Consider the following 26049-nt stretch of genomic DNA (forward strand, 5'->3'; position numbering starts at 1 on the left):
CTAAATATGATATAATGAAATGAGAAATAGCAGTTGTGGATAATTAGTCAATAAAATTGATCGCAAAACCAGTGGCGTGGCTGGATCACCACAGTCCAGACAAGCGTAGGGGCAAAGCGTTGTAAAAGCCCCCCATCTAAGTTGTTTAAGTTTCATTATACAGGTTTCAATGTTATCCTTTATATCGGAGATAGGTATCATAAAGAGTCCATTGAAAAATAAATAATTGAAAAAGAAATTAATTTTTTATTTGTCCCGATTATTTGCAATATGAATACCCAGCATTTCTGCAAATATCAACAGTCGGAGCGAGGTAAATGAACCGCTACGCGACATAATGCTTTTCGGGGTGTTTATGAAATAGATTGAATTTCGCGAATTGAGGAATGAAACATAAAAATTCGTCAAAGTCAATAGAATGTTAATTGAATTTCTGGTGTCATTCTATTTTAGGGATCTTTCGTGGTTCAAGCAATAATAATCTTTACACTGCCTTCTTCTTTTTGTTAAACGATAAGGGCTATTGCCGTTGGAAAGGTTGTTAAATAATCTTTAAAGCTACGTGCCGGCTAAGCTGTATATGTGTACACAAAATATTGTTAATACAAATCTTTTCTCTTTATGATATTAGTAAGAACCTGAAAATATGAGTATGGATGTGTACAACATCTTGTGATTGGGTACCTTATTTATGACTAATAAAAAAAAGAATGGGTTGTGTGAATATGAAACAATGTTGTGTTACCCCATTCAACTAAGCTATTAAACTTTTAGCATCCAAGGGCAACGTAAGCCAGGGGGCCCTGGTTCTCACCGTCAACCCTCAGGTAGATACACCACTCACTGCGAGCTGCACTCCATTAGAGCCAGGCGCCGCCGGCTAAACGATCTATTGTAATATTTTATGAAGAAGGTAATGATGATAGAAGTTTCCTTTGGCTGACCGGGGTCCTTTTGACCTGATATGAAGCATTTATAAAATGAACTGAATTGTTATGAGCCAATAATGAAAAAGCCCTGTAAAATTACACGCTAATGCTTTAGTGCTCTCGGATTCATTCGGGGCTGTGACATCGCGAAGCGTAAAACATAAAAATCTTACAAGTTTCAAAGATTCCGCAGTTGTAGGTATTACAACTAGCCTAACATCAAACGTGAACTATTCGCCTTGTGTGTTCCTATTTTAGGGTGGAACCAAACGTACACAGTTGAAATTCTAAGTTTCGAGGATTTCAATTAAAATAAAAGAAATAAAAAAGCATCAAAACGGCAATGTCGTTCAACTCAGAAAATGTCACAAACACCCATCCATACCGTTGTTATTTCAAAAGCCTAAATTATCATGAGCGTGGATTTTCGTCGTGCTTCAAACGAAAGGGCGTGCCAACATCACGAAAACGAGATTTACAATTTCAGATACATAAACAATGTCTGGGATATCGCTTCGTTGCGTTTTATGTTTTATTTAAATTTGTCATTCACAAACAGTGTATGATCTATTTTCGTGTTATAAATTATAAAAGATAAGATAGATATATTAATAACCACAAAATTAAACTAAAAAATAATTTGTTATTCTAATTAATTATTTGAAAGATTTCGAGATACTTACTTCGGAAGCTGTCATGCGCAGCCAAACCTAGGTACCTACACTACAACTACTAACTATACCTACAATTTTAATCTTTTACAAAAGAAAATGAAGAGAGATAATAATAATAAGAAGAAAGAAGAGTTCTTTTACAGCTTAATTATTATCTCGGGCACAAACCTGTTTAATCGACTTCAAAAAAAGGAGGAGGTCCTCAATTCGCCGATTTTTAATATACTAATTATTAGTAATTAGTAACGTTTACTTAACCCTAATTTGAAACTAATGCGTACTTTGCCTTTCAAACCTGTTCTCACGGATTTTGTGTATCAGTACCAAGTTTAATTAAATATTCCTTTGTCTCTATGCAAATTTACCAACTTAGTTTACAACTTTAAGGGGCGGGGAGAAATTACGAAGGTTTCAAGGGACGACGCATCCAGACGTAAACAAGCAGTTATCTTCGGGTATCGGGCCAAACGAATGTCTGTGGTCGACTTCAAAGGCAGTCTTTTTTAAAAGCATAATTAATGTTAATCGTAGAATTATTTAATTTATTTTTCAATACTTTATTACATTATTCATACTTTGCCAAACTGATTAGCAGTTTGTCGGTAAAATACAGGAATAGTAAGTAATGACATAAAGCCAAATTTAAAAAATCCCGATTTAGAAGTTGCTGGCATCATCTTATCAGCTAGAATAGACTAGATGACGATAAACGCACATTTCCAATCATAGTTAAGAACACTCTCGATTGTCTTTAAAAAACTTATATTTAATACGGCTCAGCCATTTGGCTGTTACTGTTGATGCCACGGACAGAATATACAGACACACTTACAGATAAACTTATACCGTAATTCCCCTCCTAACATCTGAAGTTTAAAATAAATTTTAATTAAGCGGTAAGAAGAAAGAAATCTTAACTATATATACTCGATTTTTGACGACCGAAAAAGGACTTAAATCAATTACTTATGTGATAAGTGTCCAGAGGTGAAAGACCCCTATATGTGACCCAGTTACAACCGTTTCCGATTCTTATTATTTTAAATAATATAGTTGACTATGATATGTCTTTGACGTAACAATTTGCGATTCACTTAATGTTTCAGACGGCCTACCATCAACTATTACGGAACGATTCAAATGTAGTGCAGTTCAATTTAGTAATCTGAAATGAATAGCATTTGTATTAAAAATTAACTTATCGTTCGAATTTGCGATGCAGATCAGTTTAGGTCGTGAACTGGATCATGGTAAGACCCCAGGGATTGTGACTATTTATTAAAATGTAAAATACGTCCAATCAAATGGAAATTGGTTATAAATATATATATTTACGTCGTTTTCCCTTACGGGGAAACAAAACAAAAAACAAATATGGATTATTCTTATGCAACTGCCGAAAAGGGGATTAACGTTTTAAAAATTTACAACGTGAATGTTACAGTTTATTTGCACGAAAAACGATAAAACTAAACTAAACTGTAGTATACTGGAACAGTAGAGTTTATCAAATTTAAAAAAATATTATTTTCCATTTTAAATGGTACATGGTGTTCACCGTGAAATGAAAGTAACAAATTCTAACAAGGGGGTATCGAGACCTCAGTCGAAGACCGCGAACACCCTTGTAAAGTCTATCTTTCTAGGAATACATAGTGCTTTATACGACTAATATCTACGTACGAAGATAATAAACAATTATAAAACTAAAATTAATTACAACAACGTCCCTCAAATACCTATTGACATTCGAAGCAGTTGGTATTTTTTAAAAATAGAATCAAATCAAATTCAAATAAATTTCTGCCAGTCTGTTTGATATATCTGTATAATCAACGATATGGAATTCGGCTTTTGTTATGATGGGCAGAGTAGAGATCAATATGCAAGCGAAAACAAAAGAACTGCAAGGTGAACTTATAACTAAAGCTTTATTACTAGGCGGTGATTGTCGCCGTAGAGACATCCGGGAAATGGGGATATAATGTAGAACCTTCGCTCACACGGCAAATTTTTATTATTTTACTTGATTTTTTTTATTTTACACGAAATTATATTATATTTAAACTAAAAGCTATCTAACTTATAAATTAAAAATACCTAAAGAAGGCACAGCCTGTAATATTATTCTACCAATGTCTATAATATTTTGATTTACTTAAATCACACCGACTTAAACTTTATTGCACAAAATACAATTTGTAAAAACACCATATGTGGACTATAATGTCAAAAGCATTATCTCAATCAACCATTGAGTCATTCAGAGATGATTCATGTTATGTAGGTGCAAAAAAATTATTAAAGGAATAACTGCACTACGTAGGTAGTAAATACTTAAATAACTTATTACATGTAAATATATACGGTATAGAATACAATCCTTACATATCATAAAATGTAGTCGCGTGTGTCTGTCTGTACGTGATATATTAAAAAAACTACCTTGACAGATTTTTGTACGGTATCTACCAATGGATAGTGTGATTCTGAGGGAGGTTTACTTGTATAATTTATTATGGTTCACTAGAACGAAGCCGGTACGAAGAATAAGAAAGGTTTAGTATTAAATTATAATATTATTCCTTATCAAGTGGGTAAATTAAATGGCTAACGCTACATAACGTAAGTCTCAGATTTTTCTATTTTCCAAGACGCATCTGCGTCTGACACGATTTTTAATTAAAAGATTAAATGAAATTTTTTACTGAAAACAAGTGTAACTACGTAGTAAGTGACATGAAACATTATTTTATTTATTGTAAATTCAATGAACAAAGTTATCTTTTGGTGCTATTTTTTTCTATATATAATAGTCACATCCATGATACAATTTCTAGAAATACGAGTACAAAAGTACCCCGTTAAGCTGCGGGGCACAGTTAGTACCATCTCATCTATATTCCCCTTAATTTTGTATTCTAAAATCGCACGAAAAATCAAATTTACTTTCCGAATCCATTTATAAATGGACGTGAACGGGACCTGAAAATTAATTAATCTTGGTGAAGTATTGATTTTTCATTAAAAATTTAAACGTAGTCATAAAAATATTATGTCCTTTTATTGGCTTTTATGCATCATGTCTATAATAATGAAAAGTTTGTAAAAGTGTAATTTGCTTGTGAAGTTTCGTAGAAATTGGATGCGATTGGAGCCGATAACTTTTTATTATCTTTTGCTTTTCAACTTTTTAATAAAATATACTGTAGTTGAGAATTGCATTTCTGGTTACGTAATCCTCTGTTCTTGCCGAGTTTATTCATCAGTAAAATTCTTTATCAAACTAACGAGATGTTACATAACAAAGTAACTGTGCATGAGTGTTTCAAGAAAAAATATGAAACGATACTTCTTATAATTATCTAGGTAATCAAAAACCATACATTCCCTTCTCTATTATCGCTCGAGTCGACGATAATAGAGAAGGAATGTTTGGAATGTATGGTTTTTTCACGAAGTAGGCACTACAATACGGTAAACAGCACATAATCTAAAATAATTTTCGCCGCTATTCTCATCGCATAGAAACTAGTCATAAACCCGACGTGCGGTCGACTACACATGATGAAACATGGTACATGCAGGTAATCGTTTATTTTACTATCTGACTAAACATTTTGGTTTGTAACTATTCTACTATTACATTGTAATACATATTTATACAAACAAAAATAAATATCGTCTATAAATAAATACCTTTGTTAACAAAGCGACGGGCTGGCGGGCTTGAGCTGTACAAATGATCGTGAATTCTGATAGTGAAATGCATTTGAACATGCCAGTAAATTCTAGAAGTTAGTATTTTATGCTGTTATGCATTTTGCTTATCAGCTTTCTTAGCTTGGATTATTTTTGATTTCAAAGTTTTTGAACAAAACTTAATGGTATTTATGAAATAATCCCGTCGAGTCATACTCGCGCACCGACTATACTCTCTCTCTCATTGTTGGGTTGCATTCATGGCTACGATACTTGTAAGCCCCCGGGCTTATTGCCCGGTCTGGCTTCTTCTGTAACTTTTATTTAAAGCCCCGGCTTTAAATAAAAATTTCAGAAGACGTCTGTACCCGTCTGACATCAAGCCTGTTTGGGATTCTGTCGTCGCCTCTTGGCTGTCAAGACTTTTTATGCTTTAGTGGTCTCGTGCGACATTTACGAACTTTGTTTTCTTACACAATAACTGCCATGTTATTCTCGAAATACGAAAACCTACCAATGGTGTATTGATTAATCGTTCTGCAAAATGTTACTAAATTCGGCGAAATCTAGTTAGAAAACTTTACAGAAATTACAATGGATCCACTCAAATCCGTAGATAACCTCGTGGACCTAATAAAATAAGAAACCAAATTCCAAGTTTCTCACTGCCTTTGTTTAGGATTCCGATAGCATTATTAATTCACAACACGCGATTGCTGTGTAAATTATAAAGGGCAGATCCTAATAACAGGGACGAAGTTTTCTTGTACCCACAGGTCTTTGTGGTCACAAAAAAGACTGCACATTTTTATTATGATGTGCTTAGCTTTTGCTCACGGCTTTGCCCGCCTGAATTTCCCAAAGGAATAGTTATTTTTTCGCGATGAAAGGTACTCCATGTCCCACTCCTTAATTCCAATTATATGTAGGTATGCAAAATTTCAAGAAGATTTTGGTTAGAGCGTGAAGAGGTACTCAAAGAAACAAACTTACTTTCGCATTTATAATATTAGTTAGAATAATAGTTTGGATGACGTTAATATGCACCTTTTGGATAAAAATTAGGTACTTTTATTTTGTAAAATATAACTTGAGTCATATGACAGCAGGATGAACCGATACATTCGAAATGAGAGCGACAGAGAACGATGTAGGTACTTATCTATTTCCTAATGTTTTCATAATTTTTGACATCTGTCATTATAATCGAGATGTTTACAAAGTATAGTTAGAGGTACTTATTAAAAGATTATGTAGGCATCTATTACCTACATTTATGTACATGAATTTATTAAACCTACATGTTTTACCGTATTAGGTATCGAAAATTTGTCCACTACAAATAACAAAAAGTAAAATTAATCATTCTCATAACCATCAATACTCTCGCATTACTACTAAAATTATATTGGTAGTAGATTTTTTAATGAATGCATCGCAAATACCGTTTTGATTCATTATCAACATAACAAAACTGAACAAACTGAATTATTGCCTCGGTATTGTAAACAAACGTTCACAATTTTATTACCTGCGAACAGTTTTTACTAGTTTTCTATAACGTAGATATTTTGGTTTGTTTATCATACGAAAAACTGAATCGCTCCATATGATGCGGGCATAAAATCTGAGTTTAGATATTATGCGTACCGTCTTCTCTCTCTCATCTTCGCGTTATTTCGGTTATATTCGGAGCTGTGACGCCCCATAGCCCATGTTTCGCGTAAAAAAATTAACCATTAAATTTCATTGATTTTACAACCGACTACCTCGCTCACGTCAACCCTCTCTGGGAATGCTATTGCTACCTATAGGTCCCTTAGTCGCCTCGTGCTACATCCACGTTAGGATATGGAGTGGTCCTATTATAGGGCGGGACCACACGTCACGCTTACCTTTGTCTTCACCATTCATGTGCACCATTAAACTCCATCAACAAGTGAGCAGGGGTTACTAAGGGTGCGTTTCATCAGTCAACTTTGACGTAAACTTTAACCTGCGCACAATATCACAAAGTACAACCCACCCTAAATGGTTTCGTTTGCCACTAATGGTGTAGAACCATTAAACGTATTTTGAATACTAATTTGGGAACTAGGTAAATATTAAGTTTTAGTTTTATTTTGCGTGCCTTTATTGTTTTGGAAGTAAATCAATAATATCTTAAGAAATACACAATATTAGCTGCGCCCCGGGGCAGAAAAGTCGAGATTAAAAGTACTCTATATGTGTTACTTCAGGTTATATTCTACCCGAGTACCAAATTTCATAATAATCTGTCCAGTAAATTTTGCCTGAAAGAGTAACAAACGTGCACACATCATATTCACAAGCTCGCATTTATATTAGTAGTAGGATTTACTCAATAATAATGGTCTCATAGTAAATGCATAAATAGCACATCGATATCGATATCGATAATTGTGCATGCGGGTTAATGTTCTAATATTACCAACATTGAAACGCCTCTGGCGTGAAATCCCGCCTCTTGTATAATAATTTATTAGTTACGAGGCAGGTCTTTTGTTCTTGGCAAAGTAGCCAAGTAAAATCAATGCACGACATTTTTATAATACACCACGAAGTAGACATTAAGTAGTATGAACAAAACACTATTAATAGTTGTAGACAATTTTGACGTTGAATTTAACCTGCGCGCAAATACAAAAAAAAAATTGCCAAAACATAAACTATGCGACTTAACATTGATAATTCAGTAGGTAGGTAAGTATTTGTCGAAAAGGCGACCAGCTCAACATGTTGCTGTAGCTGGAACCATAGCGCTGATTTTCAGCTGGCACCATGTGGCATAGAAGCTGTGCATAGTAGGTATGGTGGTTTGAGAACAAAGCGAAAAAGTTATACAACAAAAACAAACATCTAAAATCCAGTGACGCAAAAAAGCTTTTCTGCGCAGGTTAAAGGCGACTGGTGCACTACTTTAAACTGCTAAGTGGATCGATAGATTTATTTATATCACAAAAGAATCTGACTATGTATAGGTAAGTATATTATGAGGTACCAGCCGAAGGGGAAAATGTGTAGAAATGGATATCATTAACTAAACATGCGTCCCGAGGCTCAATTCCGGTTCCCTACTTATTGCAAACCCCGTGGGAATATTGAGATAAAAAATAGAATAATGTAACGATAGTAAAATAATGTTGAAACACGATTGAATATTTACGATATTACAATTTTAACACCTTATGATATCAGTATCCTATCCTACTAATACTATACTAATATTATAAATGTGAAAGTTTGTGAGGACGTATGTGTATGTTTGTTACTCTTTCGCGCAAAATCTACTGGACTGATTGTTATGAAATTTGGTACAAGAGTGGTATATAATAATCTGGAATAACACAAAGAATACTTTTTATACCGTAATCCCCACAGAAGCGAAGTCCCGGGGCGCAACTACTAATATATAAAATCAGTCACCACCGATCACCACCAACTGCCACAAGTTTCGCCACAATCACTTCCGTTCTATGGCAAACCACGCTCGGTGACACATCGACAAAGCCTGGACATACAAAACTTAAATTGCAACGTGCTTCAGGAAGTTCTAAGAACTATTTTCCAAAGTTATACAGGTGGGAGTACTCGTAAACACCATTGTTATGCGTATTAACAATGACGAACAAACCTTGAAATACTAATATTAAACTTTACTTTTAAATGATTGTGACAATTTTTTTTTCCTCGTGATATACATCTTTTTTGGATTCATCCTCATATTCAGCCATGTTATGCCTACAGCTGATCATAGACCGTACGCTATCCTGTGTCCTGTGCCTCTGTCATCAGCTCCTTATAGTCGTATCCTCATGGGTGAAGGTTGCGGTCATGTTGTGTCATTAGAGACATGCTCGATTAGGATTTGTGATGGTATTTCTGCCATAGTGTGGAAATATACAAATAGCTTACTACTGGCATATGTCATGAAACTAGCTGCCATGTCAATGTTAAAATCAAAGAACGTTTTACAAGCCAACTACTTACTTGCCATAGCTGCTTGCACGTGTTACTTGCTTAATTATCTCTGTCCCAATTTCTTATTGTTATTTCTCGATCTGACAGATGATTAATGTAATGGCGATGTGCGAATGTCTTGGGATTATTGATGAAGATGATTATAATAATGATGCACAAACGTAACACAATTGAAGCGCTAGTCGTCAAGTGGTTAAGACCGTCCGCCTATGATCGAAAGAACCCAGGTTCGAAACCTACTGGTGCCACATTAATTTGTATACCAATCTGACTCATGTGTAGTAGTTTTCGTTGACCACCACTTGCCTTCAGTAAAGGAAACCAGGTTGAAAATTCAAGTTCACTAATGTGTATGCGACTTCTTGCCACTAGATGTTGGTAGGTAAGTAGTCGTAAAAGTCATGTCAGAAGCCTTTAGGTGACTGTAATAAACTCTGACACCAGTTTTAGCAATAACACACTCGAAAAGAAGAAGAATGTTATAATAATTGATTAAGAGGATTTTAGTAAAAAATATATTTTTATTTTTGGAATCGACAAGTTTATCGGTATTTCCCCATGTATGTAGACAGAGAAGGAGTGCGAGAATTTTTAAGACTTAAGAAAAATGTTCTCTTTTCACTTAAGCTAAAAATAATTTATTATCGTAGATTAGTAGTCAAGGGCTATAAGGCATCAATTGTAGCCCAAGATATTTAGTATATACTATAGTTCGAGGGTGCCATTGATGCTTACACCCGAGTTAACTACTCTGCTTTACATCTCGATTGTGAGGTAAGTAGAAAAACACCGGCATTACAAAAATAAAACATTTTACTAGTTAAAATTAAAAGGTTTCTATTCTATTTCTTTTTTTTTCTGAAGAACGAAATTGAGCTTCGCCGTTCGATATTTAAAATTGATGACTATTATACTCATACGAAGACAAGGCTGAATAGTGCAGCGACCTCTTTGGTCATTGGGCTGAATGCATGATGTCTATTACCAGTATTATGGTTAGATGTACGCGAACTTTTTAATGAATAAAAATAAATAAATAAAATTTCTTTATTCAATTCTTACAGGATAATACATTTTGAAATTCTTACATTGTGAAATAGTGAAGTGTTGTTTTTTTAATTTCTTACCGCCCTAGGGATTTTCTAGCTACATTATTACCCTAGAGCACTTATTGGTCACCTACAAGCCCCATTTGGGGGTACCCAAATGGGGCTTGACCTACTTATCGAATATGAGAGATGTAAAATTTATTTACTCCTATTTTTATTGACGACTTATTTAAAAACTTCTTTGTAATAATGTAAACGAAAAACCGGAGGTCCAGCCAATCGTGCAATCCAACCAATCAAGCATCGCAGAAATCTGATTATTGCCACTACTGACGCCCTATACAACTGAGGTGCGACTCGATTCGGCCCTACCACCTACCACGATACAACTGCAGCTTCGAAATTGTTACGACATTTCATTTCCTCCTACATAACAGATTGGGGTCGGGGTTTTGATTGCATTGCACGAAGTTAATATTCGATATCAGATTAGGATGCATATTGCATAGGGTGCTTAATCAATTGATTCACTGAAGGGAATATACGTATACCAATAGATATTAGCGGCCCTGCCCGGCTTCGCTCGCGTAAAACCATAATAAATCATACACCTAAAACTTCCTCAGGAACTAAAGTATCTATTAAAAAAACCTGCATCTAAATCCGTTACGCAGTTTTAAAGATCTAAATATAGATAGCGACAGACAAACAGACAGTAGAAAGCTATTTTGTCATACCATGTAGGTAGCAATTACTATATTGTGGACCAGGTCATTAATTATTACAGTATTAATAATGTCCACTTTGAATATGGAAATGCTATTTGGGGCGAAATAAATTGTACTTTCAATCAATATTGTCGTTGGCTGTTGGGCAATCATTTTGAGAGAGATGTTTTAATAAAATAATAACCTACCTACGTCTATTTTTATAAAATAAAGAAGTAGGTACTATTGCTATAATGTTTGCATTAAATCGTATCCTTAATAATTAATTTGTGCAATTAATTCGGCTTAAATATGCATGTACCGTAAAATAACTATATGCAGTCTTCTCAACATTAGGTAGTCTAGACTCCTGAGGGAGATTTGATGTTGGAGAGTTTAATAGATTAGTTTCGCCGTGGGTAATGTTAACCTCAGTTTAGGTTAAATTATAATAATTCTTACTTCAGTGTTGTTTAGTATAAGCGCAATATGAAACGGTTTCTACTAAGAATGGAATTAAATCAAATTACTAATTCTGTTATTCGTAAAAAAAAATGTTTTAGCATACGTTTTTGTTTCGTTTTGTCAATGCCAAAATGTGTAAGTGCGATAGTGACAAAGTATACTTTAGCTTATAGAATGCTTTATCTTTTTTTTTATCAATAAAAAGGTAATTTATCTACATAAACTAAATATCTATCATATTGCTTTCGAAAAACTTATTAATTATTTATTAGTTTAAAAGCGGTAATTATCTTTCTATATTTACAGTAAACAAACAGAAGAATAGATACATAAAAATATTTGTTTTTGGGTATTCCCAAAAACAAAAATTTTTACTTAATTCTATTATATACTATGGGTACTACTATAGGTAGGTATTCACAAAACAAATATAATTATGCTTTTTGTCATTCACTATTTGTTTAATTTCAACAAGCAGAGAATATTATCGAAAGAGTGGATCGCAAATAAAGTTTCGTGTTATTATACATATATTAATTTAAATTAATAATGTATTATTATCTAAGAATAAATAAGTGAATAATAACAAACAAACTGATTCCATTGTGTTTCAGTAGAAAATCCAAGGAGAATACCTACTGACTTATGTAAAGATTTTTCCATACATAAGATGTCTTTGTACATCGTGCTTATTAAATCCAAGACCTATACGAAGTTACTGTCAAACAAAGAAAATCTTTTAGAATATTAAATAGGGCATATAATAATTACACTTCTTCTAATTATCGAATATTTGCTAACACTGGTGTCAGATTTTCTTCAAGTCGCCTAAAACCATATGACTTTTACGACTTCTCTATCTACCTACTTTTGGCAAATAGTCGCATACGCAATAGTGAACAAAACTGTACACCAGTGTGCAGGTTTCCTCGTGTATAGTATACACTAATATATATTATAGTAGACCTTATTAGATGAGTCTTGTAAAACCACCAGTTGAGAAGCGTAGGGTAAGCATATAATTATTGTCCCGGTTGGAATGACGAGACATCAAAGGGCTGGCCACTGGGGCGTGGGAATCTGCGCAGGCATTCAGGTGGTTAATTATTACGGGACAATTTACAACTTTCAAGTTCCATAGGTTATATTTTGAAATGTTTCCGTTAACATTACAACACAAACGTGATGTTTGACTATGTACCGTGACAATTACATTAAGAATTTTATTTATGCGAAAATGGAAGGAAGAGGAAGAAAATCAAGTAGGATAAGAACAATGTTCTCAAATAAAAATGAATGAAATGAAAAAAAAAAAAGAATTTAGAATGTATAAAGTTAATTAAATACCAGTATATTTTGTAATAACTATATATGATAGGCTGAACTTACACTATTTACATAGAATATATACATCCCCGTCCTGTGTATCAGTTTCTGCAACAAAGTCAAACAAACAAGTCGAACCAATCCAATACTAGATAGTCTGCAAGCGGAAGTCAAATACGAAGACAACTTCACTATTGAATATCATTCAGCAAATATTGCAAAACTAACAAAGAGAGAATAGGTTAAACAGTTAATTTTTTTACTTGAAATATTTTAAACGATTTTAATATTTTTTTTTAATAATTAGTTTTTGATTTTAATAATTAGATTTTAATAAAGTCAATTTATTCATTTATATTATATATTATCTCATTAATATTGTGAAAATAAACAATTTCAATCAATGTTTAGAGTCAAAGACTACTGTGATTAAATATTTAGAAATTTTTCTCTTAGTGTAGGATAACTTTAAAAATAGAATTAGATTTGGCTTAATATTTGTTAATCTTGGCCATATGTAAATTGAACAAAAACCGATAAAAGAAGAAAATGCTACCATATAATAATATCCTGTTTTTTTTAAATGACACTAGCTGATTATACCTAATACTCATATGTAACAACAATTAAAAAAATAACAAGTTTAATAAATACTACTTGGGTGATTACATTGGTAAATTAAAAACGTCGATCGAAAAAATATCATAGAAAAACCATTTCTGAAATCGAAATGAAAGTAAAGCTATTGATTAGCTATTGATTGCTGACCGCGCGTTCGGGCTAAATGCCCCATTTGGAAATTGAATCTTTTGTCTTCTTGTCTAGCAATACACTATTTCCTTCCCTTTCATCAAAATATGTAAAAAATCGAGTCTGATAGTTCAATAGAATATTACTAAACGTTACCCATTGTACTTCATGAATATCTATTCATAACCGGCACCTATTACCTAGATAGGCCCACAACGATTCATTGTAGATGGGATCGGGTATCAGACGTGGGTCCATTTGGGGTCCAATCGTGTGACAAATGGCGCCCAACGTGTAGTCATAGAATACAGACGACACAGAACATACCCCATGTGTATCCGCAAATTTATATCCTTTTACTGAAAAAATAATAAAACAATTAGAGCATGTTACAAATTAATTGTTTAATTTATATATTTTTAACTTCTCACAGGATAATTAATATATGTGTAAACATTCGGGAATTAATTACATAATTAACATTTAAATATAAAATGACATTTTTGACACAAGCTTTCATTATTGTCAGAGAGACATTAGTCACCTAAACCAAACAATTAAAACGGCATCGAAAATATTTAACATCGTTAACGTTTTATTGTATCTAATAGTATCATCTAGATTGGAATAAATCCAATCTATCACCATCTATCTAATGGCAAAATATCTGTGATAATACCTAGATTATTTAAATAATTCTTACATCGAATTTCTTAATAATGCCGTCTTGAATTTCCTTATTTTATAGATAACGAACGCATACCCTGGAGAATAGTAAGTGCATGCCAAGAAACTGATATATGGATTAGAAACTTCGTAGCCATACCACCTGCGATGAAGTTTTTCACCACTTGCTGATAAAGTATTGGATAGCCTAAATCAATATATAAACTCTTCCGTTACTGAGTGACTGACTGACAGATAACGTAAAGCTGAAACTACTGGGTGTAGGAAGCTAAAATTTGGCATGTAGGTATGGGGAATAGCACTAAGAGAGGATTTTCAAAATTCTACACCGAAGGGGGTGAAAGGGGCATAAAACTTTCATATAAAAGTTCTATACCGTTGAAGTTAGAGAGTTGAAAATGGATTTTGGATGGAGATTTGGATTTTAGTTGTTTACAACAAATTAATGAAAACGTGTTTCAGATTTTTCTGAAAATTAACCCTCAACCCCTTCAAAAGGAGGTGAAAGATTGTATGGGACTTAATACAATTTTCAAGATAAAAAGCTGAAAATTGGTATACACTCTTTATAGTAAATCACACCTCACACCAACAAATAACTTGAATTGTTAGGTAAGAGGAAGAAGAAGAAAATATAATAATCCATTATCTATATTTTGATAATTGCATCTCTAGGGGAAAGATGTAGGGGTGGAAATTTATATGAAACTTCATTATTTTTGAAGAGAGATCCATAAAATGTTTAATATTATGTTCGTAGTTAATGAAAAACCGGGACGTAACATGTCATGGAAAATGGGACGGCACGCGTTGCAGAAAGCGGGAGTGGGAGTCGGAGCGGGAAATGGAACGGAGACACGTTGTGGAAAATGGGCGAGGCAAGTACTGGGAAACGGAGCGGGACACCTACATAGCACGAAGCGGGATTGGACATGTAGGGGGAAACAGAAAAATAAACTAAAGATAAGAAAATTACGAATTTGAATCATATATGTTTACCAGTCTTACAGAATACCTACGCCAAAGAAAAATACTGAGATTATGCTATGAAATTCAGGCGGGCAAAGCCGCGGGCAAAAGCTAGTGTAACATATAGAGATAGCGTTAAAAATTGTGTTTCACTAGTGTTGGTTAACTGGTCAATCACATCTGCCAGATTTATCTGTAAATTAGTTTCTCTGTCAGATTACAACATCATATTTTATCAGATAATGGTTAAACGGTGATTGGTTTACTAATATAACACAGCGCAAAGTGGCCGCCCCACGGGACGTTATCAAAGGATTGATGTTGTTTGTTTACCAGACTATATCTCATGAACTGTGATAGTTAGATAGTCGAAGTTTTCACAGATGATGTAGGTATTTCTGTTTCCGCTATAACATCAAATACAAAATTTTTATGTTTATATAGAAAATTTTACGGAACTCTTCATGCGCGAGTCCGACTCGTATTTCGCCGTTTTTATTACAAACAGTCGTGGTAGCAATTAATTGCTATAACTTTTAGGCATAGTGTACCTGGTACGGTCGCTTGCTCGTTAATTAGGCCAGAACGGTATGGCGTAGGCGATCCGACGAGGGCCGAATCTCCCATGTTTTTACACCAACCCGACTCAGCCACAAATAGCTGGCTCAACACACGCAGGAATTACTTTTATGTAAGGATTAATTACTTATTGACAATTTTAGATTTCGAAATAGAAAATAGTAAATCGATAATTCACTAAAACAAAAAAATTACAATAATTTCATAATATCTTTACATATTATAAAATAAAGTCCTTTGCCGCGTTTATCTGTCTGTTTAATGATGAAAATAATAGATGAAATAGACCACTCAGCAAATTATACTTCAATCTCTGGATGTACTTATAATGTTAAATTTTTAACTAAATGGATTATTTTTAAGTTTTTTGTACGATTTATAAAAAGTGCCATACGATCACTATTTACTATGAGCAGTGTATGTTTTTTGAAATGTAGTATCAATTCACGTTGTGGACTGAGGTCACAATATTGAAAGACGAGGTTTGTGCTACGCACGTTTTATGATACGCATAGGTGAAGGTAATAGGTACCCGAGGCTTGAGGGGCGCCCCTCTACCCCCTCCACCCACCCCCCTTGGAAACACACCTACCAAATTACGCCATTCTCAAAGATTCGTACGTGTGAGAGAATTCCTCTGCTTACACTTTCATAATGCGTCTCCTCTATTAGTGAAATAATTGGATTAAAATCAAAGAGTATTGTGCGAAGCCGTTTGGGACCCATTCATTTGTGGATATGATTAAACTATTAACTATTGCGCATTTGAATTTAATTCATTTTTGATGAATAATAGGTTCTATTATTTAGTTACTATACTTGTACTAAGTAAAGGAGTGGCAAGATTGTCACAATTCAAAATTTTAGCTTTTGGATTCATTGTTTTTACGCAAATAATTTCTAGGAAAATTTAAGCCAAAATTATTATATACTTTTATTGCGTTAAATGGTATGGATGCTGGCGACAACTAGCCCGCTAAGTATCTTTGAATTAAAATTTATTACTGACATACAAAATATAGGTACTATAGCAGCAAAACAGTCATTCATTCGTTTGAACTCGTCCAATAAAAAGTTGCCAATAGGTAATCCTTTAACACTAATAATTCGATAAAGTTGTATCCCTGAAATTGGAGCTAAAACTTTTACGATATGTCGAGCGAAAGTATCTTCGATATCGCAGTGATGTAGTGAACTATTTGTGAATGTATTTGACTTGACATTCAATGCCTATTGGCAAGATGTTAAAAAGTTACACCGAATTTCATTTTAAAAGTAATATTATGAAGGTTAGTATTATATATATTGCTACAAAATTCTAATTTTATCACTTTACTCTCGAAAACCTATAAAATTTGAAATGTTGATGCCGCGACAAACCTAAAAGCAAACATAAAAAGTTTAGAACAGAAAATACATTTTTTATTAAAATTGAACAAAATCGCTACACAAGGTATGCTGAAATATTCACACTTTGAATACTTCGACATAAGAATTATGACATTATTAAACCTAAGTTCTATAGAAACTACTTTTAGAAAATTTTTACCTGTTTAAAAATATAGTAACGCGGTTTAATTTCGCCGTATCAAACTACTTTTTTTTAATAAGCTTTTCAAACAAATGACATGTTAATTGACGTCGTATCATTGATTTCTGTGCAATAACTGCGCAGGCTACAGTTATACTTCTACTCTCTTTGAGGCCCAAGGCCAAGCATTAAAGCCGTTTAGTTCTCTTTTGTCCTCCAATCAACAATCCAACCGTCCAATGAAATCTGTTAGAACTTTCGTCTATCCCACTTGTACCAATGAGTTCTCCCATAAGGGGACAACTGAAACGATTTCGTCCCAGTGGTCCCATGATACAAGTGGAACTAATATTTTAAACCTAAAAATCCCACCACCGTCTCAGAATTTAGCTCAAAAATTGGACCGACTGAAACTTTTATCCGTAGAAAAGTAGTGTCCATAAGGAAAATTGGTGAAAACTGGCCATGATAAATATTTTTATTGTCCCTTTAACTTTGTTCTTAACTTAAATGGACAACGCTTAACACTGCAAAAGAACAAATTAGGAAAAGTAAATTAAAACTTAGAACTAAGCCTTTCAAGTAACATTTTGCTACCCTTTAAAAGACTTAAAATGTAATCTGACGTTAATTTAAATTGATTCTAATTATTATTATAAACGTAGAGTAGAATGTCTTTTAACCGACGAGATGAAGACGTATGAGATATTAAAGGGCGGAGGAAACTTTGACGAGTTTTACGCAAAGTTTCTTTTTGGTATTTTTCAAGTTAATTAAATTGAAAAACACCGCGAACCTTTTCTAAGACCCTTTCTGCCTGACCAAAACAAATATATTCAACCGTAAAATTTAACTTTGTTTTAAAATATTATTATTCTATGTTTTGTTATTTAATGATGATCAGTTTGACAGCAAGCTTTCCTAATTTTTTTTTGTCGATCTAAATTTACAGTACAGTAAATTCCACACCGTGGGAATTCCAGGACACAATCTACATATTGAAAGTAAATTAATAAATTTAGGCATCATTTTTGCCGTAATTCCTTTTTATTCGAATAACCACAATTTAGTACAAATCAATTTAAATCTACTTATATGCCTGCCTGGAATAGGAGATATTAAAGAAAAATAATTAGGGGGCCTTTGTGACTGTTGTGATGTAAATTACAAATGTTTATATTCTTAGGTACTTATTGTAGAAAGCTGTAGGATAGAGGTAGATGTATTTAAATATGTTATTAATGACAATCAATAATTAATTAAAGTAACTTTATAACTTGCATAAATTTTGAAAACTAAAATCAATAAACTGAGACTCGTTTAAAAAAAATATATAATATATAGTAGATTTTAAAAAAAGAGAACACTTCGTTGATTTATTTACCTACTTATTTAAAAGTTAGGTTATAATGTAGCAACGCATGTTTGATCAACGCGCCTATCAAATTTATTATTTAGAAATCCACTTTTTTGTTACGAGTAAGGGATATAATAATTTTAAGATAAAAGCGTTATACTTATTGCTGTTCTTAGATGACCAAATGATATAGTATTTTGCGAAAAAAAAAACTATCGTTATACACATTCTATACTTAGGCGGCCCGTGCTAACTCTGTGCTACATTTCTTAAAAATCGGTTACCTAAGTAGTTTTTGATTTTATTCATTACAACCAAAAAGAATAGAAATACAAATATTATATTATTAGAATGTATACTATGGATATGGATTACGCCCAATATATACTGATTTAGGGCTATTTGTTTGGATTAGTGAATTAATTTCAGCAACACCTACAATAAAACATTTTTGTCTGTTTCACGCTTTTGCAACACAATAGGTAATAAATAATTTCTTGTTTACCTCTTCGAATGTGTATAGAGAAGCATTAAAAAGACGAATAAAAATATAGAACATACTATGTTATTGGCGTGTGAGAAAGTTCTTGTGATTAGAAACAAAATAGTATAAGACATTTCACCGCTGTCTCAACCGAAGAGTACTTAATAATAATAATGAAACTGCTGCTCTTTATGCATCTACACATGTTTACGAAATAAGTTAAACCTTAGAACTAGTCGTAGTGTTTAAGATACTTTGTTTCTGTTGTTTTCAAAATTTCAGAATACATTTGGTTTGGTGGTTCTCAGGGCGTTTCGACCGCTGCGGCCGCGCTGTCGATCCGTCAATTTTTTTGAGTAAGGAATCATTTCCAAAGTCATTTATTAATAAAATTGACATTACCACAGTACAGGTCAATAATTAAAGTATGATAGTAAAACAATTTTTTTTCTGTGTTAAAATGTGAATAATTGTTACGATAGCGCGTCGAAACGCTCTGAGAACCAACATTGTTAATTTTGTAGAACATGAATAATTTATCGCATCTTTGCCGAGCTATTTTGTGACCCTATTATTGACTCCCACAAGATAGGCTCAGCCTAATGTGGAAGTTGCAGGTTAACGTAATATTTTTTTTTTAGTAATTACTACTTAGTATTTTTTTGTAAATCAAGATTTATTCTCTTCTTCTTTTAAACCGTTTGTTAAATTACCAGAAAAAAATATTACTATTTTAAAAAAAATATATCAGATGTTTTAGATGACTGATCAGCCAAGTTACCTTCCAAAGGTCATATTCATATTATTTGGGTCACTTCTCTTCTTCTTTTAAACCGTTTGTTAAATCACCAGAAAAATATATCATTATGATTAAAAAAATATATAATTGTTTCAGAGGACTGATCTGCCAAGATGCCTATCATTCAGTCGTGTTGCTGCTGGCGCAGCCTTCGCCGAGGCTGCTACGCATCAGCTCTGTACACGATGGTATCCTAGGCCAATTCCCAACTTACCTATATTTGTCTTTTTAACTGTGATTCTTACAATTTTATATAATGCCCCTATAAACTGTTAAGTAAAAAAGTCTCACACACTCTTAAATATCCAAACTTTTGCAAAATATTGACGTTTATAATACGCTTTGTTTTCGCAGGAGAATTTTGTTTTTTGCAAAAGTTTGGATATTTAAGAGTGTGTGAGGATATTTCACTCAAAATCTAGTAGATGGATATCAATGATATTTGGTATAGGTACTGTAGAATATTTTACTGCGGGTGCCAATCACCTGGATATAGATTACAAACTGTATTTACAAACGCGATTAAAAAGACAGATGAGAATTATCCGTAATACCGATACAATATCACGTCTTACGAGACAGAGCCTCTAAGTACAAAACTCAAAGGGCACGACTAGCTGTATGGCGGGTTTATTTGTGGAATGTTCGTGGTACAGACCTAGTCCTTGAATTTTTTGTCCTTCTGACCTGATCTTGCAGATCTTAAACATAATGTTAATTAAGGGCTAAAATCAGGAGGGAGGTATAACCAATTTTCAAAATCTATATTTATGTATTCAAGCTCAGCGATAGTTTTTCATTGATTTATAATAAAACTATATTGAAGAATGCTATTTTTTTTTTAATAAACAATTATTGCTCAACCCTTTAGGACTGACAATATAAGTGGTAAATTAACTATGTAATATATATAATAAGGTGTAACAAAATAAAATTAGCAAAACTATTTTTGTACATAGAAAAAAAGGCGTCAGTCCAGAATGACAGGAATAAACTGTGATCAAATGATAACTTATTATGGGCAAATATATCCAAACAAACAAAAAATAATCAACATTGGGCCGTTTGGCTACGACGGCCAATTATCAGAGGGTTTATGGTAAGACGTGTTTATAGATGGGTTGCCCATCACCCTCGCTAGGGTTGACACTAAAGAGTTTACGTACGATTAAATCCAGACTTAACGAATGTAGGGATATCACAGCTGGGTTGTCAACAGCCAGTTGACAGGTGACGTTGCTGATGTATCGCGCGTTTGAAATTCGTATTCACAAAAGTTGTTCACGGGGTGTTAGAATAGGCTATTTGCCTAGAACTATAAAATTTTATAATCCCGATAGAAATTTTAATATTATTAGTTTCCAATGTAGCAGCACAATAATACTAAGTAGGTATGTACTGCAACTGGTAAAGTTAAATCTTATCATTATCGAAAATTTCCAAATGTACAAAGTACTTATATCATTTTACTTTAAAATAGTAAAAAAAATTTATATTAATTAACATGTCAAGGAAAAAACAAATAATAATAGCAAAACTTTAACTCTTTGGTAAGTAGGTAGTTTAACAAAAGTTGGAAAGGAGTTGAGACTGCCTGCACTTGGCAGTCTCAACTCCTTTCCCCCAGACTAACAGGTGGCTTGACGACTTTATTAAAAAAAGAAGATAATTGCAAAAACTTTGAATCTGTTCCTACAGTGTTATTTTAAGTTATTTTTCGATGGACACATTTAGTCAGTTAGCAGTTCGGATAGAGATGACCTCTTAATTTATGTAGGTATTAAATTTTTGCGTCAGCATTTCATATATATGATCTCAGTTTAAATACTTGGTACAATTTGAAAATTTCTAATTTAGGTTAAAAGTATCATTATGGAAAACATTCCGTATCTAGATTCAGTTGTAGAGATTCAAAAGAAAATGTTTTTAATGCTTCAAAACGAGTCTTCGTATCACAGTAATAAGAGAATAAATATTGTTGCATTCCCTTTAGATAATAGCTAGCTTCAAGCCATAAAACGAGCTAACCTCAAATGCACTAGACATTTTATATACTACTTTGTTAAAGGAATCTAAAGCAATCAAAGGAATGTGAGGCACAAAAGAATCCACTCCCACGATAGTCCAAAGAGTAAATACTTAGAAATGATGTGATACAAAACCAGTGGAATTACCGTAGTCCGTGAGATCTCGAGTAATATTGCTGGAAGGGTTTCCTTGTCGAAGTTCGTTAATAAAAATAAAATTAACTTCAACCGTTTCTTTGTTTTATTTTTTCTCTATAGTGAATGTTCAACTTTTCACGTCGTTTGTAGTTTTTCAGTTCATTAGTGAGAGGGAAACGACCTAAGTTATATTCACTGTAGTAAACTCTGAAAAGTGTCCTCTGTAAACATAAGCGGTGAAGCGGTGGTGGTGTGATGGTTAAAACGCTCGCCTGTGGATCGAATGGTCCCAGGTTCGAATCCTACACGTGACATGAGTTTGTATATAAATCTGAATCATATCACTGACTGACCACCACTTGCTTCCAGTGAAGGAAAACATTGTGAGGAAACCTGCACACTGGTTGATTATTACGAGTATTAACTTGTTTGTGAAATGGAAAAGGCAATGGCAAAACACTCCATTAATGATGCCAAGAAAGTTGTTGTGTGTGTTTCATTCCACGTAATGACCACGACCCTCAGCCATGAGGAATACGACTATCAAGAAGTAACCAACCCTATTCCTTTTTTGCAGGCTTGTATATGTATGTTTGCTCAACTGCTATGTCTGCCATCAGTTTACTGCACAAACATCACTTTGACGAAAAAAAACTTTATTCAGAAGTTTCATTTTTCTAAAAAAATCTTTTTAGTTTACATAGGGTTGTACCAAGTCGTCTTTTCCATTTATTTTAGTGAACTAAAATCTAGTAATAATTCGTTTGATAAGTGTACTATTGAGATTCTTGCCTGTCGGGCAAAATGTTTAAATAATCACCAACCTTTAATTCAGTGCACTGGATAAACAAATGAATTGAAATTACATTTGAATAAGTTTTATAAATTCTATCAATAATTCCAATCAGCCGGAAAGTTCCTGTAGTTCACGAGTAACTGCTATTATATAACTATACGTAAAACAGAATCTTGCGGATACTATGAATCATATTGCGAGATTGCTTCCAACCTAATAAGAAAATAAGAGGCGCAAAAGAGAACATGAATAATTTGCTGCAGTCAGTTCTCCGTCTGGGATATTGAAACTTGTTAGGTCAGATTGCGTCTTATGTTTCACTCAAAAGAAATATTATTATATATATTATTATAGAAATAATCTATTTAACTTAATTTAAATCTATTTAAATCACAATTCCATTTTTTCCTGTGAATGTTAGAAATTACCTTCATATATTCAAAAATATTTTATTTGACAATTTCTATACAATGGTTAAGAATACTTTTCAGGTAGTTCGGGTACGTTTTGTGAGTAGCGTTTAATCACGTAGCATTCCGTGCGTAGTGTGTTTCTTGCAAATAAATTTATTTTTACCTATCATTAGAAATAATTATGTACTTATGTAAAAATTTGTTACACCTTATTATTGCCAATAAAGAGGGAAATGCTTTTACTTTGTGTACAAAATATAGTAAATCTTTTTATATTCTAATTATTGTATTTTTTAAAATTTATATGAAAAGAAGATAAAATTATTTTCTATTATAGCTATGCGAATACAGAGTTGAAATAAACAAAAAATCATTAATGTATTAAAAGTTGTTGGAAATTTTATTAGGAATATGTAACATTGCATTTGCGTATATTATAATTATTAGCAAGCTGTCCAAAAGCATTGCAAATTCACCCCTATTACTATTACAAATTCCACACAGGACAAGTTGATATGCGGTTGACTGTATGCACATTGAAGTATTTTTATATGGAGTTGATAAGAATGAAAAATGCTGCTAAGCGATGGCCAGCTCGGATCTTTGTCCTTTAATGTTTAATGATAAATATATTTTTAGGTTTACTTCTCAGTGACCATAGTGACCATGGGCCATTTTATAGAAGTGGAACAAAGGTACCTGAACGGGGCTATGGATGAGCCACAGTCCCAGAGCTTCCTAGAGCCGGGGAAGATTACCCCCAGTAAGTATATTATATCTTTATTACACCCATAAACACCGCCAAGTGGGAATTCGAGGCCAAGGTCTTTGCTAATAGAAACTATAGTGAATTAAATTAAAAGGAAAAATTTGCAAAAAAAAAAACAAATCTATCGATTTTACGTAATTTTCACAAAATTTATTTTTACATCGATATATTGTTTTTTTTTTGTGCTACAAATAAATTCATAAGGACAAGCTACGACTCCCCAAAGACAACTATAATTCGTAGACCTGCTACGAACCGTTGCTACGCCCTCTACGCAGCTATGTCTACGAAGTTGGTGAATTTGATATCTTACTAACATTATAAATGCGAAAGTTTGTGTATGTTTATTAAACTTTCTCGCAAAATTTACTGGACTGATTGTTATGAAATTTGGTACACGGTTATCCCGAAATTCCCATGCTAGCGAAGCCTCGGAGCGCAAGCAGTAATTTTATATTTTAACTTTTACTTTTATAAAACTTTACAATAATTTCATCTTCAAACGATTGCTATAAAAACAAAAGGTCAAAAACGAAAGGATACATAAGAAATGTGTAATGACACAAAAGATCTGTCAGAAAACACACGAAGAAATACGACTTCAAATGTATAGATATAATATACAAGAAAAATGTAAGTATTACAAATAGTTAACTAAACAGATAATGATAGGTTTCGGGAAACGTTCGCGCGTCTCACCGGCCATAAAGTCGCAAGTTCGGTATTAAAGAGAGTGTCAAGTTACATCCAATTAGGAAACTACTTATCCATTTAAACTATTTGGAGTATATAAATAAACTTATGATTATTATATTACTATATAATTATTATATTTCTTATCAATTTGAAACATTGCTTTTCTGTTTTCTAACTATTAATCATCGAACGAAACAATTCATTTATTCACCAATTTACTCCAAGTATTACTGACAATTTTACGTTACCATAATATATTAACCGTTTGGAAACCATCAATTGGAAGCATGTTACATAAGGGTTCCATAAGAGTTCCGCTTTCACCTTTCGAGTAACGGAATCCCAACAATAGTTAAAAGTGTTAAATAATTCGAATGTTAAATAATATAAATCTACAGCCGAGAAACAATGGCTCGTTAACGAAACCAGCGACCAAAAGCTATTAATTACTCTCAAACCGAAGCAAACTTGAATTTGTTTCCGAAATGAGTTTCAATCTTAATTCTCCACAGAAATTTAACCTTAGTCGAATCACCGCTCGCTAAGCAAACTTTGAAGTTGAAAAACACTGTTTTCAGTCATAACGTTGCGTGTTTATTGGTGTGTAATCTTTTTCGTATAAATTTCCTGCAATCAGAGCGATCCGTTTTCTATATAAGATGATGCATATATGTAACAAGAAGTCGAGATGGAAATTTTATTTTATCAATGAGTGCGCGCGGTCTATCTTATATTTGAAAAATGGAACTCGAATATTTAGGTTTACATTGATAATTGTGTGTTTCATCTTTTAATACTATTAGTTAGACAAGTTATCTTTTCTTTATTATGAATATAGAAGTATTTGTCATGGAATTAGTAGGTACGGAGTACCTACTAATTTCATAGTATTTATATAATCATGTCATGCTACCAAAAATGATATTGAAAACGTCCAAACCCAAAATGGCGCGTCTGTTACATTTCAATCAACGATGCCGGAATTTTAATTTTATACCGTTTGAAAATAAATTGCTTGATCGGTTCGGGTTTTTATATATATTGAATTTCTTTGTTTTTATTGCTAAACCAATTTCCTTGTTATTACATTTAAATGCCGTAAATAGAAAATAACAACAAAATAAAAGATCCATTAAATATTAATTAACGTATTTTCAAAATAGAATCTTTCATGAATAGCCTTTGTTTTTGTAAATTTCT

At 33.0% G+C, this 26049-nt stretch overlaps 1 protein-coding gene across 3 annotated transcripts in view; it reads left to right on the forward strand.

Moving 5' to 3' along the window:
- Nucleotides 1-26049, forward strand: part of LOC128683115 (uncharacterized protein) — an 80648-nt gene that overhangs the window by 18388 nt on the left and 36211 nt on the right. For all 3 annotated transcript variants that reach the window (XM_053768374.2, XM_053768373.2, XM_053768375.2), the window contains exons 2-3: nucleotides 20107-20198; nucleotides 24024-24147. In XM_053768374.2, the coding sequence (XP_053624349.1) occupies nucleotides 20124-20198; nucleotides 24024-24147 (199 nt within the window). In that variant the 5' untranslated portion in view covers nucleotides 20107-20123. The remainder of the gene's footprint in view (nucleotides 1-20106; nucleotides 20199-24023; nucleotides 24148-26049) is intronic.

This window comes from Plodia interpunctella, chromosome Z (genome assembly GCF_027563975.2).
Source record: "Plodia interpunctella isolate USDA-ARS_2022_Savannah chromosome Z, ilPloInte3.2, whole genome shotgun sequence".
In the NCBI taxonomy this organism is placed as follows: Eukaryota; Metazoa; Arthropoda; class Insecta; order Lepidoptera; family Pyralidae; genus Plodia; species Plodia interpunctella.